Source organism: Zalophus californianus, chromosome 8 (assembly GCF_009762305.2).
Source record: "Zalophus californianus isolate mZalCal1 chromosome 8, mZalCal1.pri.v2, whole genome shotgun sequence".
Classification (NCBI taxonomy): domain Eukaryota; kingdom Metazoa; phylum Chordata; class Mammalia; order Carnivora; family Otariidae; genus Zalophus; species Zalophus californianus.
In genome coordinates, this window is record NC_045602.1 from 87,846,434 (window position 1) to 87,866,516 (window position 20,083).

General features: G+C 36.2%; 1 protein-coding gene across 3 annotated transcripts in view; it reads left to right on the plus strand.

Moving 5' to 3' along the window:
- The window catches only part of RANBP2 (RAN binding protein 2), an 85,612-nt gene that overhangs the window by 40,499 nt on the left and 25,030 nt on the right, over positions 1–20,083 (plus strand). For all 3 annotated transcript variants that reach the window (XM_027623709.2, XM_027623711.2, XM_027623710.2), the window contains 11 exons: positions 3,075–3,162; positions 5,198–5,407; positions 6,351–6,532; positions 6,614–6,789; positions 6,977–7,100; positions 7,775–7,936; positions 8,196–8,333; positions 8,412–8,558; positions 9,403–9,579; positions 9,666–9,749; positions 17,131–17,266. In XM_027623709.2, the coding sequence (XP_027479510.2) occupies positions 3,075–3,162; positions 5,198–5,407; positions 6,351–6,532; positions 6,614–6,789; positions 6,977–7,100; positions 7,775–7,936; positions 8,196–8,333; positions 8,412–8,558; positions 9,403–9,579; positions 9,666–9,749; positions 17,131–17,266 (1,624 nt within the window). The remainder of the gene's footprint in view (positions 1–3,074; positions 3,163–5,197; positions 5,408–6,350; positions 6,533–6,613; positions 6,790–6,976; positions 7,101–7,774; positions 7,937–8,195; positions 8,334–8,411; positions 8,559–9,402; positions 9,580–9,665; positions 9,750–17,130; positions 17,267–20,083) is intronic.

Genomic DNA, 20,083 nt, shown 5'->3' on the forward strand with positions numbered 1-20,083 from the left:
GATGGAAACCTAAGTAAGTAAATTTTGGGAGATGGTTTACATAAGCTATGATAGAAGAATGTGTTTACCACAGGCACTTCAATATGTTAATTGAAATACGTATGTTAATATGTATATAACATTAACGATATATATAACATAATAATATATTTATCTTTGAAAACATGATTCCATTCTTTATACATAGAACATGACATGAAGGAAATATGCCAAAATGTGAACGATTAGTTTTAGATGTTGAGATGCTGGCTATTATCCCTTCCTAATCCATTTTTGTAGTTTTAATATTTTCTTTAGTGAGCTTGTGTTAATTGTGAAATGAGAAGAAATAAACAGTCTGCCAACACCCTGGCTTATAAAAATTATTGGTAGTTTCAGAGAACTGTCTTTTGCTTGAGGGAAAGAAGAAAGAATTCACTGTAGAATTACTTTTAGAGAAGGCTCCTCCTTCTAGTTCATATTGATCTTTTTAAAAACATTTGATATTCAGCTCACAATGTTAAGTGTTCCTATTTGCTCAGCAGAAGCATTTAGGTTCATGAAAAATATATGTATTAGTGAAAATTAGTGAAGTTAATGACGTTTGCTAATTTATGTAGGCACTAAAAGATTCTTATGATTAATATTTTAAAGAATCTTCAAGTAGGTGAGTTATTTTTAATGGAAACTGGAATCTATAAAATTTTTTTAAATATGTATGATTTTTAAAGTTAATACAACTATTTTAAACTTTGGCCCTTTTTAATAGTAAAAACTAAATTTCCTTCTTAAACCATTCACTCATATCTTTTCTACCATTCACTCATATCTTTTCTAACAGTGACTGTCACCAGTTTTTTTGACTATTTAGAAGTTTTTCTGCATATGCAAGCATAAAATACACCCTTTCTTTACTTTTAAAAACTCTTTTACCTGAGTGAAGGTATGCTTTATCTGCTAATATCTTTTTTCATTGTTTTTTCCATTGTCCCGTTTCAGCATATAGACATCTACCTCATTCTTTTACTTACCACACATTTCCATTGAATGGATAAATAATGGAAATCTCTAGGATGCTTGAATTTTATATTATGTGTTTGTAAAGCTTAATTATCAAATGATTATAAGCTTACAGGGGAAGCGTGGACTGGCATAGAGGTCCTAAAAAAAACATGTTAGGCCAGCTTCTTTAATGGATTTTCAGACTCTTGCTCAAGGGAATGCTGTGGTATTAGTGTATCTGCGTTTCAGCTAGGCATTAAAGTTTGTCTTGAAACCGTTTAATTCTGTTGAGGAAATGTTGACTTGGGATGATGTGACTGAGTGGATTTATAACTAATTAGTCACAAATGAGAGCTGTAAAAGGGGCCAGTTTTATGAATGGAGGTCAGTTTGAAATCAAAATAATGTCACATTTTGTTTCTCATTTTGTGTGCTCTTCAGCATCTTCAGAGACAGAGTTTGCCATCATGTTTAGAAAATGTGGATAAAAGCATAGGTCAAACTAATGTTTCTAAAATTCAAAATCGGAAATTTTTAGATTCAATATATTTCCTTTGAAAAATCAATGTCTTTGAAAAAGTGTATCATGGTTTAAACTTTCAGTAGTGTGTAAGAGTATACTGTGAAAACTCTTTCCTACTTCTGTTCTTTCAGTCATTTACTTCTCTTTCCTGGAGGAATTAATGATATTAATTTCTTGTGAGTTCTTCAAGGGAGTGTAAATATTATGCATATACAAGCAAATAGATAAGCACACACTGTCCTCCCACTTCCCTTAAAAAGATCCAGATAGAAACATTCTGTACATTCTATTTCCTTTGCTTATTTTCATGAAATAAATGTTGGTGATATTTTCATGTCAGTATAGAAAGGATAGCATGAGTATTGTATCCTCATTTATTTTGATGGTTTCGTATCATTCCAGTGTATGGATATACCATAGTTTTTGTTTTTGTTTTTGTTTTGTTTTTAACCAGTTTCCTGAAGCCAAGACATTAGGTTACTTTTACTTTTTTTGATATGCTACCTCAAATCTTTTTTTTTTTTTTTAAGATTTTATTTATTCGAGAGAGAGAGCGCAAGCAGAGAGAGTTGGCAGAGGGGAGAGGGAGAAGCGGGCTCCCCGTGGAGCAGGGAGCCTAACATGGGGTTTGATCCCAGGACCCCAGTATGACCTCAGCCTAAGGCAGACGCTTAACTGACTGAGCCACTCACGTGCCCTTCAGATAATTCTTTAATGAATAACTTGTGACATTTCACATGTTTAAATTTATGGGTAAAATAAATTCTTGAAAGAAGAATCATAGTGTATCTGTGCATTTATAATCTAGAATTATTGCTAATTTTCCAACCTCACAGAAATTGTACCAAACTACTCTCCCACTACCAATTAAGAAAGTCATTGAAATTTAATAGCACTTACTCCAGCCAACTCTGCATTACTTTTAGGATATCTCCAGCAAGTGACCCTTGCCTGTGACTATTTTCAGTGATGAACTTTCACTACGTTTCAAGATAGCCTATTACATTTTTGATAGTTTGGGTCTTTATGCTTCTTTATGTGGAGTAAAATAGCATTTTTCAGCTTGCTACCTATTGGTGTTTTTTTTGTTTTGTTTTTGGGGGGTTTTTTGGTGCTATTTAAAACACTGAACTCGTCTTTTTATGAGAATTTTCTTAATATCTGAAGGAAGCTATTTTGTTTTCTCTTCACCATTCTATTCATTCATCATTTTTCCAGTTCTTCATAAGATTTGGCTTGGAGTCCTTTTGCACTCTTCGCTGTCCCACTTTATCCTAGTGGTATCCCACATTATCCATACTCTTTGAAAATGGGCTGTCTAAAGTATGGCATTTGAAGGTGCTTTTATAGTAGAAAGTAATTTCTCAGAAGTTAGTTTTTGTAGGCACCTTTTACATATTATCTGAATTCCTTGATTCCCAGTTTTTTCCACTTGGAAAACTGCAATCCCAACTCACTTTAACCATTGGCTAACTGTTCATCAAAAAAGCACAGTGTAGTAGGAAGGAACATCTTACTATTGGAAATGTGGGTATCACTAAATTAAGACTTTCGGTTCTAAAATTACCAGGTTCCAAGACCAAAGATTAAATTAATAAAAGGAGAAGTTGGACAAAATCTGGTGGAAATGATGGCCTATGATCGTCTGAGCCAATCAGGTAATAGTAATGTTTTATTTTAAAAAGAAAAAAGGAAAATTTCTGTTAGAGCACTTCTTATGATAATCTGTCTGTTCAGTAGATAATTTGTCATAATCACTTATTTCTCTTTACCATATTGGATGAGGGCAAGAGATAATAGAATTAGAAGAAATGTCTCCAGAAGGTAACAGATGTTTGATACTTTTTGCTCCTGGAAGGAGAAACTCTTTAACCTCACCTCTCCTTTATCTATGCTAGAGCCTCCTCCTCAATATTTTAAAGCACTTCCTGAACTAAGAATAATTAACTGATTGCCAGCCATTTAGCATCAGTAACTTATAAGATAACTGCTATGGGGGATATAAAGAGGAAGAAGTCATGGATTTCTTGTGAAACTGACAACATAGTAAAGAAGATGGAAGATATATACTTACATAGTGTTAGGCTTTTGGAATTTGTAAATTTATTCCCAGTTTTAACTATTTGAGATGGATCCTAAAGGTCTATTGCATATAATCTGGTTTTGCTGAGGCAGAAACTTCATTGTGTAGCTAGCAAATCAAGCAATGAACCAAAGAAACATAATGCTGTATGTAAGAAACAGTGTTGATATAAAATTGAATGAACTTTGTATAGAGCAAGTAGTAGTAAATTTACTCTAAGCTCTGTCTGTAGTTAGGCTACTGATCAGAGCATATATTGCTCCTCTATCCCACAGCTTGTTTTTTTGTGGGAGGTGGACTTCCAGTCCTTGTAGAAGTGACTGCATTTTTTTTCCTTATGTCTCTAGTCTTCCTTTTCAAGGCTGTCATAAATGTTTTTGCATAGTGTCAGTAAAATGAACTGTGTTTTAATGTCTTTGATCTGGACGTTCCTAAACTTGTCTGCAAATTTTCGGAGAGCTAAGTGTGATCTGACTGACCAGCAGAATTATTCCAAAGAGCGTTTTTTTTCCTTAAACAGCTTAATTGAGATGAAATTCATACTGTATATAATTCATCATATAATTTATATAAGTGTGCAACTCAGTGGTTTTTAGTGTGTTCACAGAATTGTGCAACCATCACTGCAATGAATTTTAGAACATTTTCATCACCTAATGAAACCTCGTAGCCATTAGCAGTCACTCCCCATTTTCCCCCAAACCCTCTAGTCCTAGGCAACCACTAATACTCTTATCTCTTTTGATTTCCTTATTCTGGACATCTTATATAAATTGAATTACATGACACGTGGTCTTTCCTTTTGTGACTGACACTTCTACTTAACCATAGTGTTTTCAGGGTGCAGCCATGTTCTAGCATGTAGAACTTCATCCAAGGGAGTATTTTTTTTAATTTATTTTTTTAAAGGTTGTAAAGATTTTTTATTTTTATTTATTTTCTTAAAGATTTTTTTATTTATTTGAGAGAGACAGTGAGAAAGGGAACACAGGCAGGGGGAGCGGGAGAGGGAGAAGCAGGCTTCCTACTGAGCAGGGAGCCCGACGTGGGACTTGATCCCAGGACCCTGGGATCATGACCTGAGCCGAAGGCAGATGCTTAACGACTGAGCCACCCAGGTGCCCCCAAAGGAGTGTTTTAAAAATAGATTCCTCACCCCAAACCTGTGGAATCAATCTCTAGGAAGTGCAGCATGAAAATAATTATTTTTTTTTTAAGAGCTTTTTCAAGGATGATTCTTCCCAGCTAGGTTTAAAAATCAGTTTATCAGATTAGAGAATTTGAGCTTGGCTCTGCTCTCCTGTGGCCACTTAAATGACACACTTTCCATCTAAAATGTAAATACCTTAAGTACTTTTGGCATTTTTCAGACATATTTTGGTCTTCTCCTTCCTTTCACTCTCGCATGTAGATAAAAGATAACTGTTAAACCTGTAGTCTGTGTTCATTTTTTGCATAAGCACCCTTTTTGTTCAGTTGTGGTTGCTGGGTTGGAGGGTTAGCTCTGAGCTAATCATGTTTTTTCTCCTTAGGGTATATGAATGAAACTATTGAGAGATGTGAGTAAAAATAATCTGGTTTTTAAATGATGGAAATAATTTGTTTTTCAGGACACATGCTGCTAAACTTAAGTCGTGACAAGCAAGATTTTTTAAAAGAGGTTGTAGAATCCTTCGCCAATAAAAGTGGGCAGTCTGCTTTGTATGATGCTCTGTTTTCTAGTCAGTCACCTAAGGATAGATCTTTTCTTGGTAATGATGATATTGGAAACATTGATGTACAAGCACCAGAGCCTGATGATTTGGCTAGATACGATGTTGGTAAGTTGTATCTTCTAAAGTAAACATTTTGTATCTTAATCCTTTTGTTTTAGGAGAATAAAAGCAAAAAGAGAAATAATCTCATAATCTTATTACCCAGAAATAATGACTTAATATTTACCTGTATTCCTTTGAGGTATTTTTATGGGGGTGGGTAGGGTGGTGTGAGGGGTTAGGATGGTAGTGGTGGAATGTTTTTCTCTAAATAGTTGTTTATACTGTACATGTGATTGTCTTCTTTCATGAATTCTCTCCCTGTTTATCTGTTTCTGTAAATACTTTATTGGCAGTATAATTTGTTATATGAATTAGCCATAATTTGCTTGCCACTTTTTGCTGTTTGGCATCTAAGATGTTTTCAGTTTTTTCACTGTGAAAAATAAAGTAGCTCTATTTCAGATTTTTCCATAGAGTTTTCTAAAACCAGAATTACTGAAGTAAAGTTGATGAACACCTTTAAGTCTCTTGCAAATTGTCATATTGCCAGAAAGGTTGTACCTCTATGCTTTCAAAAGCCCATAACCTTTTCGGTATTAAATTTCTTGTGGAAGAAAAGATCTGTTTACTATCCCAAGGGATTAATGTAGTGGTATTCCATTGTTTTAATGACATTCTACTGAAAGGAAAATCCATTGTTTCAGGATTTCATACTGGGTGGCTTCTGTCACTACAGTGTTTTATTGAGCTCTGGTGATAACCTTTTTTTTCTTAGATGGACTTGAAAGGAGCTTTTTTCATCATAACTGTTGTTATTAAAATTCCTAAAGCATGAAGTGTGACTACCTTTAGTAAGAACATGAGACTGCTTAGCATAAAACTTGCCCAGCTCTGATACAGAAAAGCAATTATAAAATTAAGATGCATTTATTGTGAGTAATTGGCAAAACTGATGGCACAAACAAGATTTCCAAAACCTCAAGCCAGTTTTTGCTCTTTATTTCAGGTGCCATTCGAGCACATAATGGTAGTCTTCAGCACCTTACCTGGCTTGGCTTACAGTGGAATTCGTTGTCTGCCTTACCTGCGATTCGAAAATGGCTAAAGCAGCTGTTTCATCATTTGCCCCAGGAAACCTCGAGACTTGAAACAAATGCACCCGAATCAATATGTATTTTAGATCTTGAAGTAAGCGAGGATTTTAACAAATTAAATATTTTGAATTTTGTTTAATTTTTTTCTAACTTAAATTGATTTTTCTTTAAATAGGTATTTCTACTTGGAGTAATATATACCAGCCACTTACAATTAAAGGAGAAATGTAGTTCTCACTATAGCTTCTATCAGCCACTATGCTTGCCACTTCCTGTGTGTAAACAGCTTTGTACAGAAAGACAGAAATCTTGGTGGGATGCAGTTTGTAATCTAATTCACAGAAAAACAGTGTAAGTAGTAAAATAAAAATATTCCTTTAACTTATTGCCTAAGTTTTTAACTTAAAAACCTATTTAAAAACTTACTGCCTAGGTATCTAACTCTCATGTGAAGATTGAGTTTGTCATGTGATGATTAACATACATGTAAGTTTTGAACTGTGTGTTTATACATCAGTTTTATTCAACTTTTTTTTAGACCTGGAACCACAGCAAAATTGCGACTTCTAGTTCAGCATGACATAAACACACTAAGGAGCCAGGAAAAACATGGCCTTCACCCTGCCCTGCTTGTACATTGGGCAAAATGCCTTCAGAAAACGGTGAGTTCATTAAAGCATAGGAATTTTTAAGAACATTACCTAACTTTTAAAAATCAGACTTTTCACTGAGCCTTTTAGTTCAAGTAGTATCAGCTTATTTGCATTATGCCAGGTGAAATGTATTTTTTTAATCTTGCCACAAAATAGTTAATAGTTAATATATAAGCATTTAGAACAGTGCCTAGCACAGTAAATGTTACATAAGTATTAGCTGTTATTATTACTTAATAACTAAGTTATGATAATTATTATCCAGCCTCAAAATTTTTCTTACATGTCGATAGCAGAAGGTCCTGTAGGTTAAGGGCGTTATAGATCTTTATAAATATTTGAGGTCTATTCTATGGCAAGGTTAGGTGTGGATGTTTAACTCTGCCACCAAACTATGACACTTAGAAAGTGGCAGGTTTGGGCTATGTTAAATGGCAACATTTAAAAAACAGGGCTGCCTCATTAGGTAGTATCATTGAAAGTGTTTTAAAAGTTGGGTCTAGAATGATCACTGGTATTAAGGTGGTTGTTTATTCCAACATTTGGAAAGTGAGATCTGTGACTTTTGAGATTCTGTTTTGCCTTGATTTGAAATTTTAACCAGTTCAGACCATTTATAAAGGAATTTTTAGATTCTTTTATTTGTGTTCCTTAGGTTGTGTGCTTCTAACTTTCTATTTTAGGGCAGCGGTCTTAATTCTTTTTATGATCAACGGGAATACATAGGCAGAAGTGTTCATTATTGGAAAAAAGTTTTGCCAATGTTGAAGACAATCAAAAAGAAGAGCAGTATTCCTGAACCTACGGACCCTCTGTTTAAACATTTTCATAGTGCAGACATTCAGGTAATGGAGGATCCCTTTGTGAATGAACTGGAGATGTGGATTTCCAGTTTATAAACAAAGAAATAGAAGTATAAACTGCTTAAATTAATTGCCTGGCTCTTTGACCCTTGTCTTGTTTTCAAAATCCACTAGCTGTCACAAAACATGGCAGAAAAGAAGACAGAGCTGTTAATTAGATCATGTGAAATCTTTGGGAAATCACTTGGGTTTGATATTCTGGGGAGAGGCAGTTGGACTAAAAATTACTAAATGTGTTTAGGCATCTGAAGTTGGTGAATACGAGGAGGAAGCACACATAACATTTGCTATATTGGATGTAGTTAATGGAAATATAGAAGATGCTATGACTGCTTTTGAATCTATAAAAAACGTTGTTTCTTACTGGAATCTTGCACTGGTAAGTAGATGTTGTACGTGAATTAAAAGTTTTTTATTTTAAAAACCTAACTGTTTCATAAAAGCATTCTTTGTATAGATTTTTCACAGGAAAGCAGAAGACATTGAAAATGATGCCCTTTCTCCTGAAGAACAAGAAGAGTGCAAAAATTACCTGAGAAAGGCCAGGGACTACCTAATAAAGATTTTAGATGACAGTGATTCCAATCTTTCAGTGGCCAAGAAGGTAAGCTACAGGCTCTTTGTACTTTCTTACTATTGCTGACTGGATGGTAAGTATTTTTACTTTGGTTTTATATTTTGATAATTTCAAAAACAGTAATACTTATTGCACAGAAACGGTGTATAAATATTAGCATTGCATTGTATCTTAGGTTTGGTGTTTCTTTTCTTAAACTTGGGAATCTAACTTTTCTGTAAAAATACTTGTTAGGGAATTTAGAAAAGGTTTCTAAGCAGAATATTTATTTTTGTTATCTTGGCAATGCAATCAAAGCAAATATTGCAGCCTAAGGACTGGTTGTTAATGAATTTGGCAGTTAAACATTTCACTGAAATTGAAAGTAGTTGCTGACACCGAGTTTCTTCTCATCTTTACTATTTGGTAATGGGTTATCTTTTTTCTAACTGTAAGCAGTTCGAGACTGTCATGATGGTATTAACTTTAGTTATGTTCAACCTTCCAAGTATTTTGTTGATTAAGTCATGTTGCTGCTCTTATGTTAGGATTGTTATTATCTGGTACATTCTAGCATCTATGTTTCTCTCCCACTCAAAATTAATAAAAATCAGTAGCTTATTTTGTTCATGTGGAAAAACTTCCCAAGTTAACATTCCTCTACCATTATTATGGTTAACAGAAGGGACAGGAACATCAAAAACTTTAGCGTTAGAAGACTTTAGATTACACAACAGTTTCATGTGTGTTCCTATGTAAAGTATAAAGTGCTTATTAGACAAAAGTGAGAACATAAAAGTAAATTAATAAGATAAAGTCTTTGTATTTATTTCAGAGTTGTTAGTTTATTTTTGCAAAACTAAAGCCTTTGATTCGTGCCTTTTGTTTTTAGTTGCCTGTGCCACTGGAGTCTGTAAAAGAGATGCTTAATTTGGTCATGCAGGAACTTGAGGACTATAGTGAAGGTCTTCTTTATAAAAATGGTTCTTTGCGAAATGCAGATTCAGAAATAAAACATTCTACACCATCTCCCAGCATATATTCTCTGTCACCAAGTAAAAGTTACAAGGTAAGTAGAAAGAAAATGAATCAGTCCAGTGCAGAATGTTTCTGTTCTAAATGTTTTAAATACTTTTTTTTGTTATTTTTTTTTAGTATTCTCCCAAAACACCACCTCGATGGGCAGAAGATCAAAATTCTTTATTGAAAATGATCTGCCAACAAGTAGAGGCCATTAAGGTATATCACTTAATATCTCTAAACTGCCTCTCTTATTCCAAGATTTCTTCCTTGACCACTCCCTCACTTCCTTGTAAAGCTGTTCAAAATGTCCCTTTGCCATGCTACCACAGAGTCAAACTGTTTTGTATAGCTTGCCTTGACACTTAACCATATTATTTCTCCCAATGGTAAATCACTTAATATCTCTAAACTGCCTCTTATTCCAAGATTTCTTCCTTGACCACGCCCTCACTTCCTTGTAAAGCTGTTCAAAATGTCCCTTTGCCATGCTACCATAGAGTCAAACTGTTTTGTATAGTTTACCTTGACACTTAACCATATTATTTCTCCCATTTTTTAATTTTAATTTTTTAAACTTTAATTCCAGTGTAGTTAACATAGCGTTACGTTAGTTTCAGGTGTACAATATAGTGACTCAGCAATTCTGTATGTTCCTCAGTGCTTCTGAAGATAAATGTATTTTTTATTTTTTTCAATTTTTTATTTGAATTCAGTTACCATATAGTATATTATTAGTTTTAGGGGTAGAATTTAGGGATTCATCGGTTGCATATAATACCCAGTGCTCATTACATCAAGTGCCCTTCTTAATGCCCATCACTCAGTTGTCCCTCCCCACCCCCCCAGCAACCCTTAGTTTGTTCCCTGTAGTTAAGAATCTCTAATGGTTTGCCTCCCCCCGTTTTATTTTTACTTTCCTTCCCATATGTTCATCTGTTTTGTTCCTTAAATTTCACAAGAGTGAAATCATGTATTTGTCTTTGACTTATATTTCACTTAGCATAATACCCTCTAGTTCCATCCACGTCATTGTACATGGGAAGATTTCATTCTTTTCGATGGCTCAGTAATATTTCATTATTATATACCACATATATCTTCTTTTTCTTTCTAATTTTTTTATTAATCACCATATATTACATAATTTGTTTTGGTGTAGTGTTCCATGATTCATTGTTTGTTCATAACACCCAGTGCTCCATGCAGAATGTGCCCTCCTCAATACCCATCACCAGGCTAACCCATCCCCCCACCCTCCTCCCCTCCAGAAACCTCAGTTTGTTTTTCAGAGTCCATCATCTCTCCTGGTTCGTCTCCCCCTCTGAGTTACTCCCCTTCATTCTTCCTCTCCTGCTATCTTCTTCTTTTTCTTTTTTTTTAAAATATGTTGTGTTATTTGTTTCAGAAGTACAGATCTGTGATTCAACAGTCTTACACAATTCACAGCGCTCACCGTAGCACATATCTTCCCCAATGTCCATCACCCAGCCACCCCATCCCTCCCACCCCCGACCACTCCAGCAACCCTCAGTTTGTTCCTGAGATTAAGAATTCCTCATATCAGTGAGGTCATATGATACATGTCTTTCTCTGATTGACTTATTTCACTCAGCATAACACCCTCCAGATCCATCCACGTCGTTGCAAATGACAAGATCTCATTCCTTTTGATGGCTGCATAATATTCCATTGTGTATATATACCACCTCTTCTTTATCCATTCATCTGTCGATGGACATCTTGGCTCTTTCCACAGTTTGGCTATTGTGGACATTGCTGCTATAAACATTGGGGTGCACGTACCCCTTCGGGTCCCTACATTTGTATCTTTGGGGTAAATACCCAGTAGTGCAATTGCTGGATCGAACGGTAGCTCTAATTTCAACTGTTTGAGGAACCTCCATACTGTTTTCCAGAGGGGTTGCACCAGCTTGCATTCCCACCAACAGTGTAGGAGGGTTCCCCTTTCTCCACATCCCCGCCAACATCTGTCGTTCCCTGACTTGTTAATTTTAGCCATTCTGACTGGTGTGAGGTGGTATCTCATTGAGGTTTTGATTTGGATTTCCCTGATGCCGAGCGATGTTGAGCACTTTTTCATGTGCCTGTTGGCCAGTTGGATGTCTTCTTTGGAAAAATGTCTGTTCATGTCTTCTGCCCATTTCTTGATTGGATTATTTGTTCTTTGGGTGTTGAGTTGGATAAGTTCTTTATAGATTTTGGATACTAGCCCTTTATCTGATACGTCATTTGCAAATATTTTCTCCCATTCTCTCGGTTGTCTTTTGGTTTTGTGGACTGTTTCTTTTGCTGTGCAAAAGCTTTTTATCTTGATGAAATCCCAATAGTTCATTTTTGCCTTGGCTTCCCGTGCCTTTGGTGATGTTTCTAGGAAGAAGTTGCTGCGGCTGAGGTCGAAGAGGTTGCTACCTGTGTTCTCCTTTAGGATTTGGATGGACTCCTGTCTCATGTTTAGGTCTTTCAACCATTTGGAGTCTATTTTTGTGTGTGGTGTAAGGAAATGGTCCAGTTTCATTCTTCTGCATGTGGCTGTCCAATTTTCCCAACACCATTTGTTGAAGAGACTCTTTTTTCCACTGGACATTTCTTTCCTGCTTTGTCAAAGATAAGTTGACCATAGAGTTGAGGGTCCATTTCTGGGCTCTCGATTCTCTTCCATTGATCGATGTGTCTGTTTTTGTGCCAGTACCGTACTGTCTTGATGATGACAGCTTTGTCATAGAGCTGGAAGTCTGGAATTGTGATGCCGCCAGCTTTGCTTTTCTTTTTCCACATTCCTCTGGCTATTCGGGGTCTCTTCTGGTTCCATACAAATTTTAGGATGATTTGTTCCATTTCTTTGAAAAAAGTGGATGGTATTTTGATGGGGATTGCATTGAATGTGTAGATTGCTCTAGGTAGCATTGACATCTTCACAATGTTGGTTCTTCCAATCCATGAGCATGGAACGTTTTTCCATTTGTGTCTTCTTCAATTTCTTTCCTGAGTATTTTATAGTTTTCTGAGTACAGCTCCTTTGCCTCTTTGGTTAAATTTATTCCTAGGTATCTTACGGTTTTGGATGCAATTGTGAATGGGATCGACTCCTTGATTTGTCTCTCTTCTGTCTCGTTGTTGGTGTATAGGAATGCTACCGATTTCTGTGCATTGATTTTATAGCCTGCTACTTGACTGAATTCCTGTATGAGTTCTAGCAGTTTTGGGGTGGAGTCTTTTGGGTTTTCCACATAAAGTATCATATCATCTGCAAAGAGTGAGAGTTTGACTTCCTCTTTGCCGATTTGGATGCCTTTGATTTCTTTTTGTTGTCTGATTGCTGTGGCTAGGACTTCTAATACTATGTTGAATAGCAGTGGTGAGAGTGGACATCCCTGCCGCGTTCCTGACCTTAGGGGAAAAGCCCTCAGCTTTTCCCCATTGAGAATGATATTTGCTGTAGGTTTTTCGTAGATGGCTTTTATGATATTGAGGTATGTACCCTCTATCCCTATACTCTGAAGAGTTTTGATCAAGAAAGGATGCTGTACTTTGTCAAATGCTTTTTCTGCATCTATTGAGAGGATCATATGATTCTTGTTCTTTCTTTTGTTAATGTATTGTATCACGTTGATTGATTTGCGGATGTTGAACCAGCCTTGCAGCCCAGGGATAAATCCCACTTGGTCGTGGTGAATAATCCTTTTAATGTACTGTTGGATCCTATTGGCTAGTATTTTGGTGAGAATTTTTGCATCCATGTTCATCAAGGATATTGGTCTGTAATTCTCCTTTTTGATGGGATCTTTGTCTGGTTTTGGGATCAAGGTAATGGTGGCCTCATAAAATGAATTTGGAAGTTTTCCTTCCGTTTCTATTTTTTGGAACAGTTTCAGGAGAATAGGTATTAATTCTTCTTGAAATGTGTGATAGAATTCCCCTGGGAAGCCATCTGGCCCTGGGCTTTTGTTTATTGGGAGATTTTTGATGACTCCTTCAATTTCCTTAGTGGTTCTAGGTCTGTTCAGGTTTTCTATTTCTTCCTGGTTCAGTTTTGGTAGTTGATACATCTCTAGGAATGCACCCATTTCTTCCAGGTTATCTAATTTGCTGGCATAGAGTTGCTCATAATATGTTCTTATCACATATATCTTCTTTATCCATTCATTTATTGATAGACACCTGGGCTTTTTCCATAGTTTGGCTATTGTGGACATCGTTGCTGTAAACATTGGGGTGCATGTGTCCCTTTGAATCACTATGTTTGTATCCTTTGGGTAACTACATAGTAGTACAGTTGCTGGGTTGTAGAGTAGATATATTTTTAACTTTTTGAGGAACCTCCATAATATTTTTCAGAGTGGCTGCACTGGTTTGCATTCCCACCCACCAAGATAAATGTAGTCTTAATCCCTGTCACCTCTTTCATCCATTCCTTCACCCACCTTCCCTTCGGTAACCATCTGTTCTCTATAGTTGAGTCTGTGTTTTTGTCCCCCCCTCCCCCCCCCTTGTTTCTTTAAATTCTACATACGAGTGAAATCGTATGGTATTTTTCTCTGGCTTATTTCGCTTAGTATATACTCTCTAGATCCATCCACATTGTTGCAAATGGTAGGATTTCGTTCTTTTTATGACTGAATAATATTCCATTGTATATATGTACCACGTCTTTTTTTTAATCCATTCATCTATCATTGGACACTGTGCTGCTTCCATATCTTGGCTACTGTAAGTAGTGCTGCAGTAAACATAGGGGTGCATATATCTCTTCGAATTAGTGTTTTTGTATTCTTTGGGTAAATACCCAGTAGTGTGATTACTGGTAGTTCTGTTTTTAATTTTTGAGCAACCTCCAAACTGTCTTCCACAGTGGCTGCACCAGTTTGCATTTCCACCAACAGTGTATGAAGATTCCTTTTTCTCCACATCCTTGCCAACACTTAACTGTTTCCTGTGTTTTTGATTTCAGCCATTCTGACAGATGTGAGGTGATATCTCATTGTGGTTTTGAATTGCATTTCTGTGATGTTGAGCATCTTCATGTGTCTTTAGGCCTTAACCATATTTTTGAAATTACTTGTTTCTGTTTCCTCTACCAGGTGTGAATCCTTCAAAGGGAAAGACTCTTTAATCCAAAACATAGCAGCATTCCTGACATAGAGGTGGTTCCCCAGTGATTGAATTGAACTAGTGAAATAAAACTAATCATACGTTGGTCTAGGAGTTCATTTCTCAGACTGATTGGTTGTGTGTGTCATTTTTTATAGCTAGGTATTGATATGTGGTCTCAGTTTCAAAAAGTCTATTTTTTTAGTACTTTCATAAGAATTTAACTTAATATGTAAGGAAACGGTTATGTATTCATGAGCTTATTTTAGCTGTATGAAAGTAATCTTAACTGTTAGGCTCAAGGGAGCTTTATTTACTTCTTTGGAATTGGAAATACGTGTAGGTTGTTTTATGCTCATTGGGCAAGAACTAAAGCACCTGTACTTTTGAAGTTACAGCAAGGATATCGTGATGTGTGCAGTTATTATAGTGTTATCAGCAATGTGTGAGACTTAACAAAAGTGCTGTTTGGAGGGGAACAAAATTTTGAATTTGTACAAAGATATTGTATGTTAATTTTGTATAACCGTGGCCTATTAATATTACATATCATCTTGGCTTACCTTATGGGTTTAGGCACCCAGCGTTGTATTCTTTGGAAGTGTAGTGGAACATTACTCTGTGTTTCTGAAAAACTGGGTTTTAGTACTAACTGTCACTAATTAATGCTCTTGAGCCAGGCACTTCTTTACTTTTCTGTTTACTTGGCTTCTCATTTGAAATGTGGGACTTGTTGAAACCAGTTCTGAACACATTTTCTAGTTGTTTGAATTTTTTTTTTTTTTTAAGATTTTATTTATTTATTTGAGAGAGAGAATGAGATAGAGCACGAGAGGGAAGAGGGTCAGAGGGAGAAGCAGACTCCCTGCTGAGCAGGGAGCCCGATGTGGGACTCGATCCCGGGACTCCAGGATCATGACCTGAGCCGAAGGCAGTTGCTTAACCAACTGAGCCACCCAGGCACCCCTAGTTGTTTGAATTTTTAAAATTATGGTTATAGCATTAATTGCATGTTTAGAACTATAGTGACTACTCAGTTTTTCCAGGTGATTCCATCAGTTTCTTATTTTTTTGGATGTGTAGCCTCTGGGCTAAATACGGTAGATGGATGAATGGGGAATAATTTATTTAACTTGAAAATTCAAGATAGCTTTGATCTCAGTATTTATGGCTTTTGGGAAATACCTATTTGGAACCACTTTTAGAAGGAGAAAGCAGACATGCTGTATGTGTCTGTGACGTCACTTATAGCTGATTGGGTCCCTGGACCCATATACAGATATTTGATACTGTTTTCAAAAATGACTGTTGACTGATACCACTGTAGTTTCTTTGGAAAAAGATAAGTGCCTGTTTTGTAAGGGACATTTTGTAATTTCTGGGGTTGGGGAGGGTGTTGTCATTTAGTTGTCTGTGAAGCAACAGAGATCTGGTAAGTAGCCACATAGTTACCATTAGAAAGCAGTGTGTCCTCTGTGTTGGCAGCATAATGGTATTATGAAAACATATTTGGAGTAAAATCTGGTTTGAATTCCAGCTGTGCTATTTCCTGCATCTTTTTTTTCCCTTAAAATGTGAGTTAATACTGCTTATGTATGTAAGGATTGGGAATTTAAGTAAAATGCCTGGACTGTATTATTATATACATAATATATTCTGAGGTATCAGTTATTTTCCCTTTCCTAGTGGATCATTAGAGCATTGAAGGATTTGTAGTGTTTTGTTACATCAGTTGTGTGTAGGTGGAAGGCTAGTATTGGGAGGTAATTTGGAACATTGAGTAGCCTAGATGGACTGGGGAGGAAAGCAGTGATGAAAGGAGGTGCCCAAAGGGTGTTTGGGGCAATACTTCTGAGGACCAAGAATATCAGAGAAGTTTAATTTGTAGGTACTTGTGTTTTTGAACAGGGAGGTGTCTTGGCTAGAACTCAGCTTTAGGGGCACCTGGGTGGTTCATTTGGTTAAGTGTCTGCCTTTGGCTCAGGTCAGAATCCCAGGGTCCTGGGATCGAGGCCCCCCCCCCCCCCCCCCCCCGGGCTTCCTGCTCAGTGAGGAGTCTGCTTCTCCCTCTTCCTCTGCCCCTTCACTTGCTGTCTCTCGCTCCCCCCTTTCTCAAATAAATAAATAAATACATAAAATCTTAAAAAAAAAAAAAAACCCTCAACTTTGGGAAGATTAATTTAGGCAAGTATGGAGTGGAAATGGAGATGAAGCCATCTAGGAGGTTATCAGTTTAGGTGATAGCTAACTCTAGAATGAATTAGGTAATATACTAAGGAATGAAAGAATGGGAGGAAATAAATTGGTTTTAACAAACTAAGGATCATTTTCTTAAATGAGCACCTGATACACAGATCTTACTGGAATACCGAATCTCTAAAAACACATCATCAAGTATTTAAAGTATTTAAATTTAACATATTTGTTTGCTCTGGCACTGTTTCTGGCATGGTACAGTTGCTTACAGTTGTTTTCTTCCTTCCAACAGAAAGAAATGCAGGAGTTGAAACTACATAGTAGTAACTCGGGGTCCCCTCATCGTTGGCCTGCAGAGAATTATGGACCAGATTCAGTGCCTGATGGATATCAGGGATCACAGACTTTTCATGGGGCTCCACTAACAGGTTAGTTTGAAACTAGATAATTCCAGATTTTAGTAAAATCACTGTACTTCCTCCTCCTTTACACAGATAACTTGTGAACTCACCTTGTCTATATATATTTGTTTATATACATGTTTATACATGTCTGCTTATATGTTTCTTAAGCTGTGCTTGGTATTACTGAGATTTTTATAGCTCTAAGCAGAAACAAAACAAGCTTTATCTGATCCTTTAATACATATGTCAGAGAAGCTGAGGCTGAGGTAGAACTATTCCTGACTTTTGAAAATGTTACCTGATATTGTTGTGCATTAAGAGATGGCTAAATAAAACCTTCTCAGGATTTATTTTGATGATATACTTAAGGTATGACATTCATTTTGAAATACCATGGTCATACAAAGAAGGAAGGAGTTGGAGCTGGGCCATATTGGAATTTGAAGTTGTGCTTTCTAGTACATAGTGACCTCTTGAGTCAGTTTGTGTGTTTGAAATGAGATAAAACTTGCCTCTCATTATTGTGAGCATTTGTGTATGTGTAGGTGTGTTAGAGTGTGTAGTAAACAATGAACCAAGGGTGTCCTGTGGGTTGTCTGTGTGCAAAAGTGCTTTGTGCATGTAATTTTCTTTAATCATGGTAACCCAGAATGGTAGATACCATTATGAATTTTTTTTTTTTAAGATTTTTTATTTATTTGAGAGGAGAGCATGAGCAGGGAGGGGAGGGGCAGAGGGAGAGGGAGAAACAAGCAGACTCTTCACTGAGCAGGGAGCCTAAACACAGGGCCTGATCCCAGGACCCTGGGATCCTGACCTGAGCTGAAGGCAGACGCTTAACCAACTGCACCACCCAGGTGCCCCATGAGTTCTGTTTTTATAGATGAGGAAATGGGTTTAGAAAAGTTATGTAATTTATCCATTATTGTATAGCTAATTATTGGTAGAGCCGGGGTTCAGACTTCAGTGGTCTTACGATATATTGCCCACAGGCAGCGAGAAGTGATGATACAAACAGGTTTCCTTGACATGAGATAGATTCCAGAAATGGTAGTAGTATGCTTTTTTTTTTTTCTAACTGGTTTTAACCCGGGGAAGATTTAGAGTAGTATGTTCCAGTTTAGATGAGTGCATTTATGTGATGGTCCATCGGGCTGTACTGAAAGCAGCCTCACTATCCTCTTTTGACAGTGTCTTCTAATGTAGGCAAAATAATAGGAAATCTTCGTACAGTCAGACTTATTAAATGTCATGAGTCATGGATAAATATATGAGATGTGTCAAGAGTTCACACATTGCTCACTTAAAAAAAACCCTGTGCACTATGTAGAGCCTGGCATAGAGAAGATAAGTAAACTGGCTAGCCTTTTCTAGGGCTTTTTGAGTGCTGTGTGGAATTGATCATTTGGCACCTTTTGAGTCACAATTTCCATTTCTTCTGTGTATAGACATAAAAGGTCTTCTGGTTGTTAAACATATAACATTCACATTGTCTCATTTTATTCTTGCAATTACCCTATGAAATGTATAGAAGCAGCACATCCTCATTTTACAATTGAGAAAAACGGAGACCCCAAACAGCTGATTGACAAGGTCGCAAAGCAGCTTTGTGGCCCTGAAAGATAGAGAGCTCAAGTCCCCTGTTTTGCATTCCTGTGCTCACAGATTTATTTTTCTTAATGAAAGTAAAAGTATACCAAGATGTTCCTTGTCTTTTTAAAAGAAGATGATTAAAAACAATGATTAATAAGCTTACAGGAAATATTCAGAAGTACTAGTAAACTAAAAACTGTACCACATAGAGTGCTATTAACATTTTTGGAGCGTTTCCTTCTGGTCCTTTCCCTTTGTATATGTAAAGAATTTTTAGTGAGATTTTTATCATTGTTATGTTGTATATAGATGAGTAGTCTGTTTTTTAAATATTAGAGTTCTGAGCATTTTTCTTAAATATTTTTAAAAAACACGGTTAATGAATACAGGTTTTTGCATCATGTAGAAGTACTGCAAATTTTATTTCCTTATTATTTCCAGTTTGCTGTTATAAATAATGCTGTGGACACATTCTTAGGATTGTTAGGGTATTTAAAAAATTCTTTTAGGCTGGAAAATTGCTTTCCAGAAAAGCTATGCCAGTTTACACTTTTTTACCACCATTATCTGATAGTGCCCATCTCATTGCATTCTTGCTTAGTGTTACCGATTATCGGTTTCTAAAAACCTTCACCAATTTTTAAAAACAAAAATGGTATCAGTTTTTATTTTTTATACTGGGCGTGTTCAACACTTTATAATCTTTTATATTTCCTGAGTTATCTGTTTATTTGGTACTTTTTTCCTAGTAGATTATTTTTAATAGGTTTATAAGAACTCTTTAATTTTTTTTCACCATTAAGAGTCACTAGTCATGATAAAGTCACTAGTTAAATTTTCAGACTTTATGATTCTTGGCTCATATCCATCAGCTTGTTCTGTGTTCTGTTCCTTTTTTCTCCCCAGAATGTTTCCAAAATAACCATCTTTACCAGGCAGTTCCATTAGTTTTCCAAATTCAAACTTGGGCTTCTTTAGCAATTTTTACTTTTCTAGTCACTGTAAAGAGAACATAAATAGACTGACTAGTCTTTTCTAGGTCTTTTTCAGGGCTTTCTAGAATCAATTGTTTAGCACCTCTTGGGTCACAATTTCCATTTCTTCCATGTCACGGCATAAATGGTCTTTAAGTTGTTTTGTTTTCTGATAAAACTTTCAGAAAACAAATTAAGCTTTGCCATGAACATGAGTGTCTTCTAGTTGTTAGTTTCCTGGTGAAACTCATACAAAACTGATGGAACAAATAGT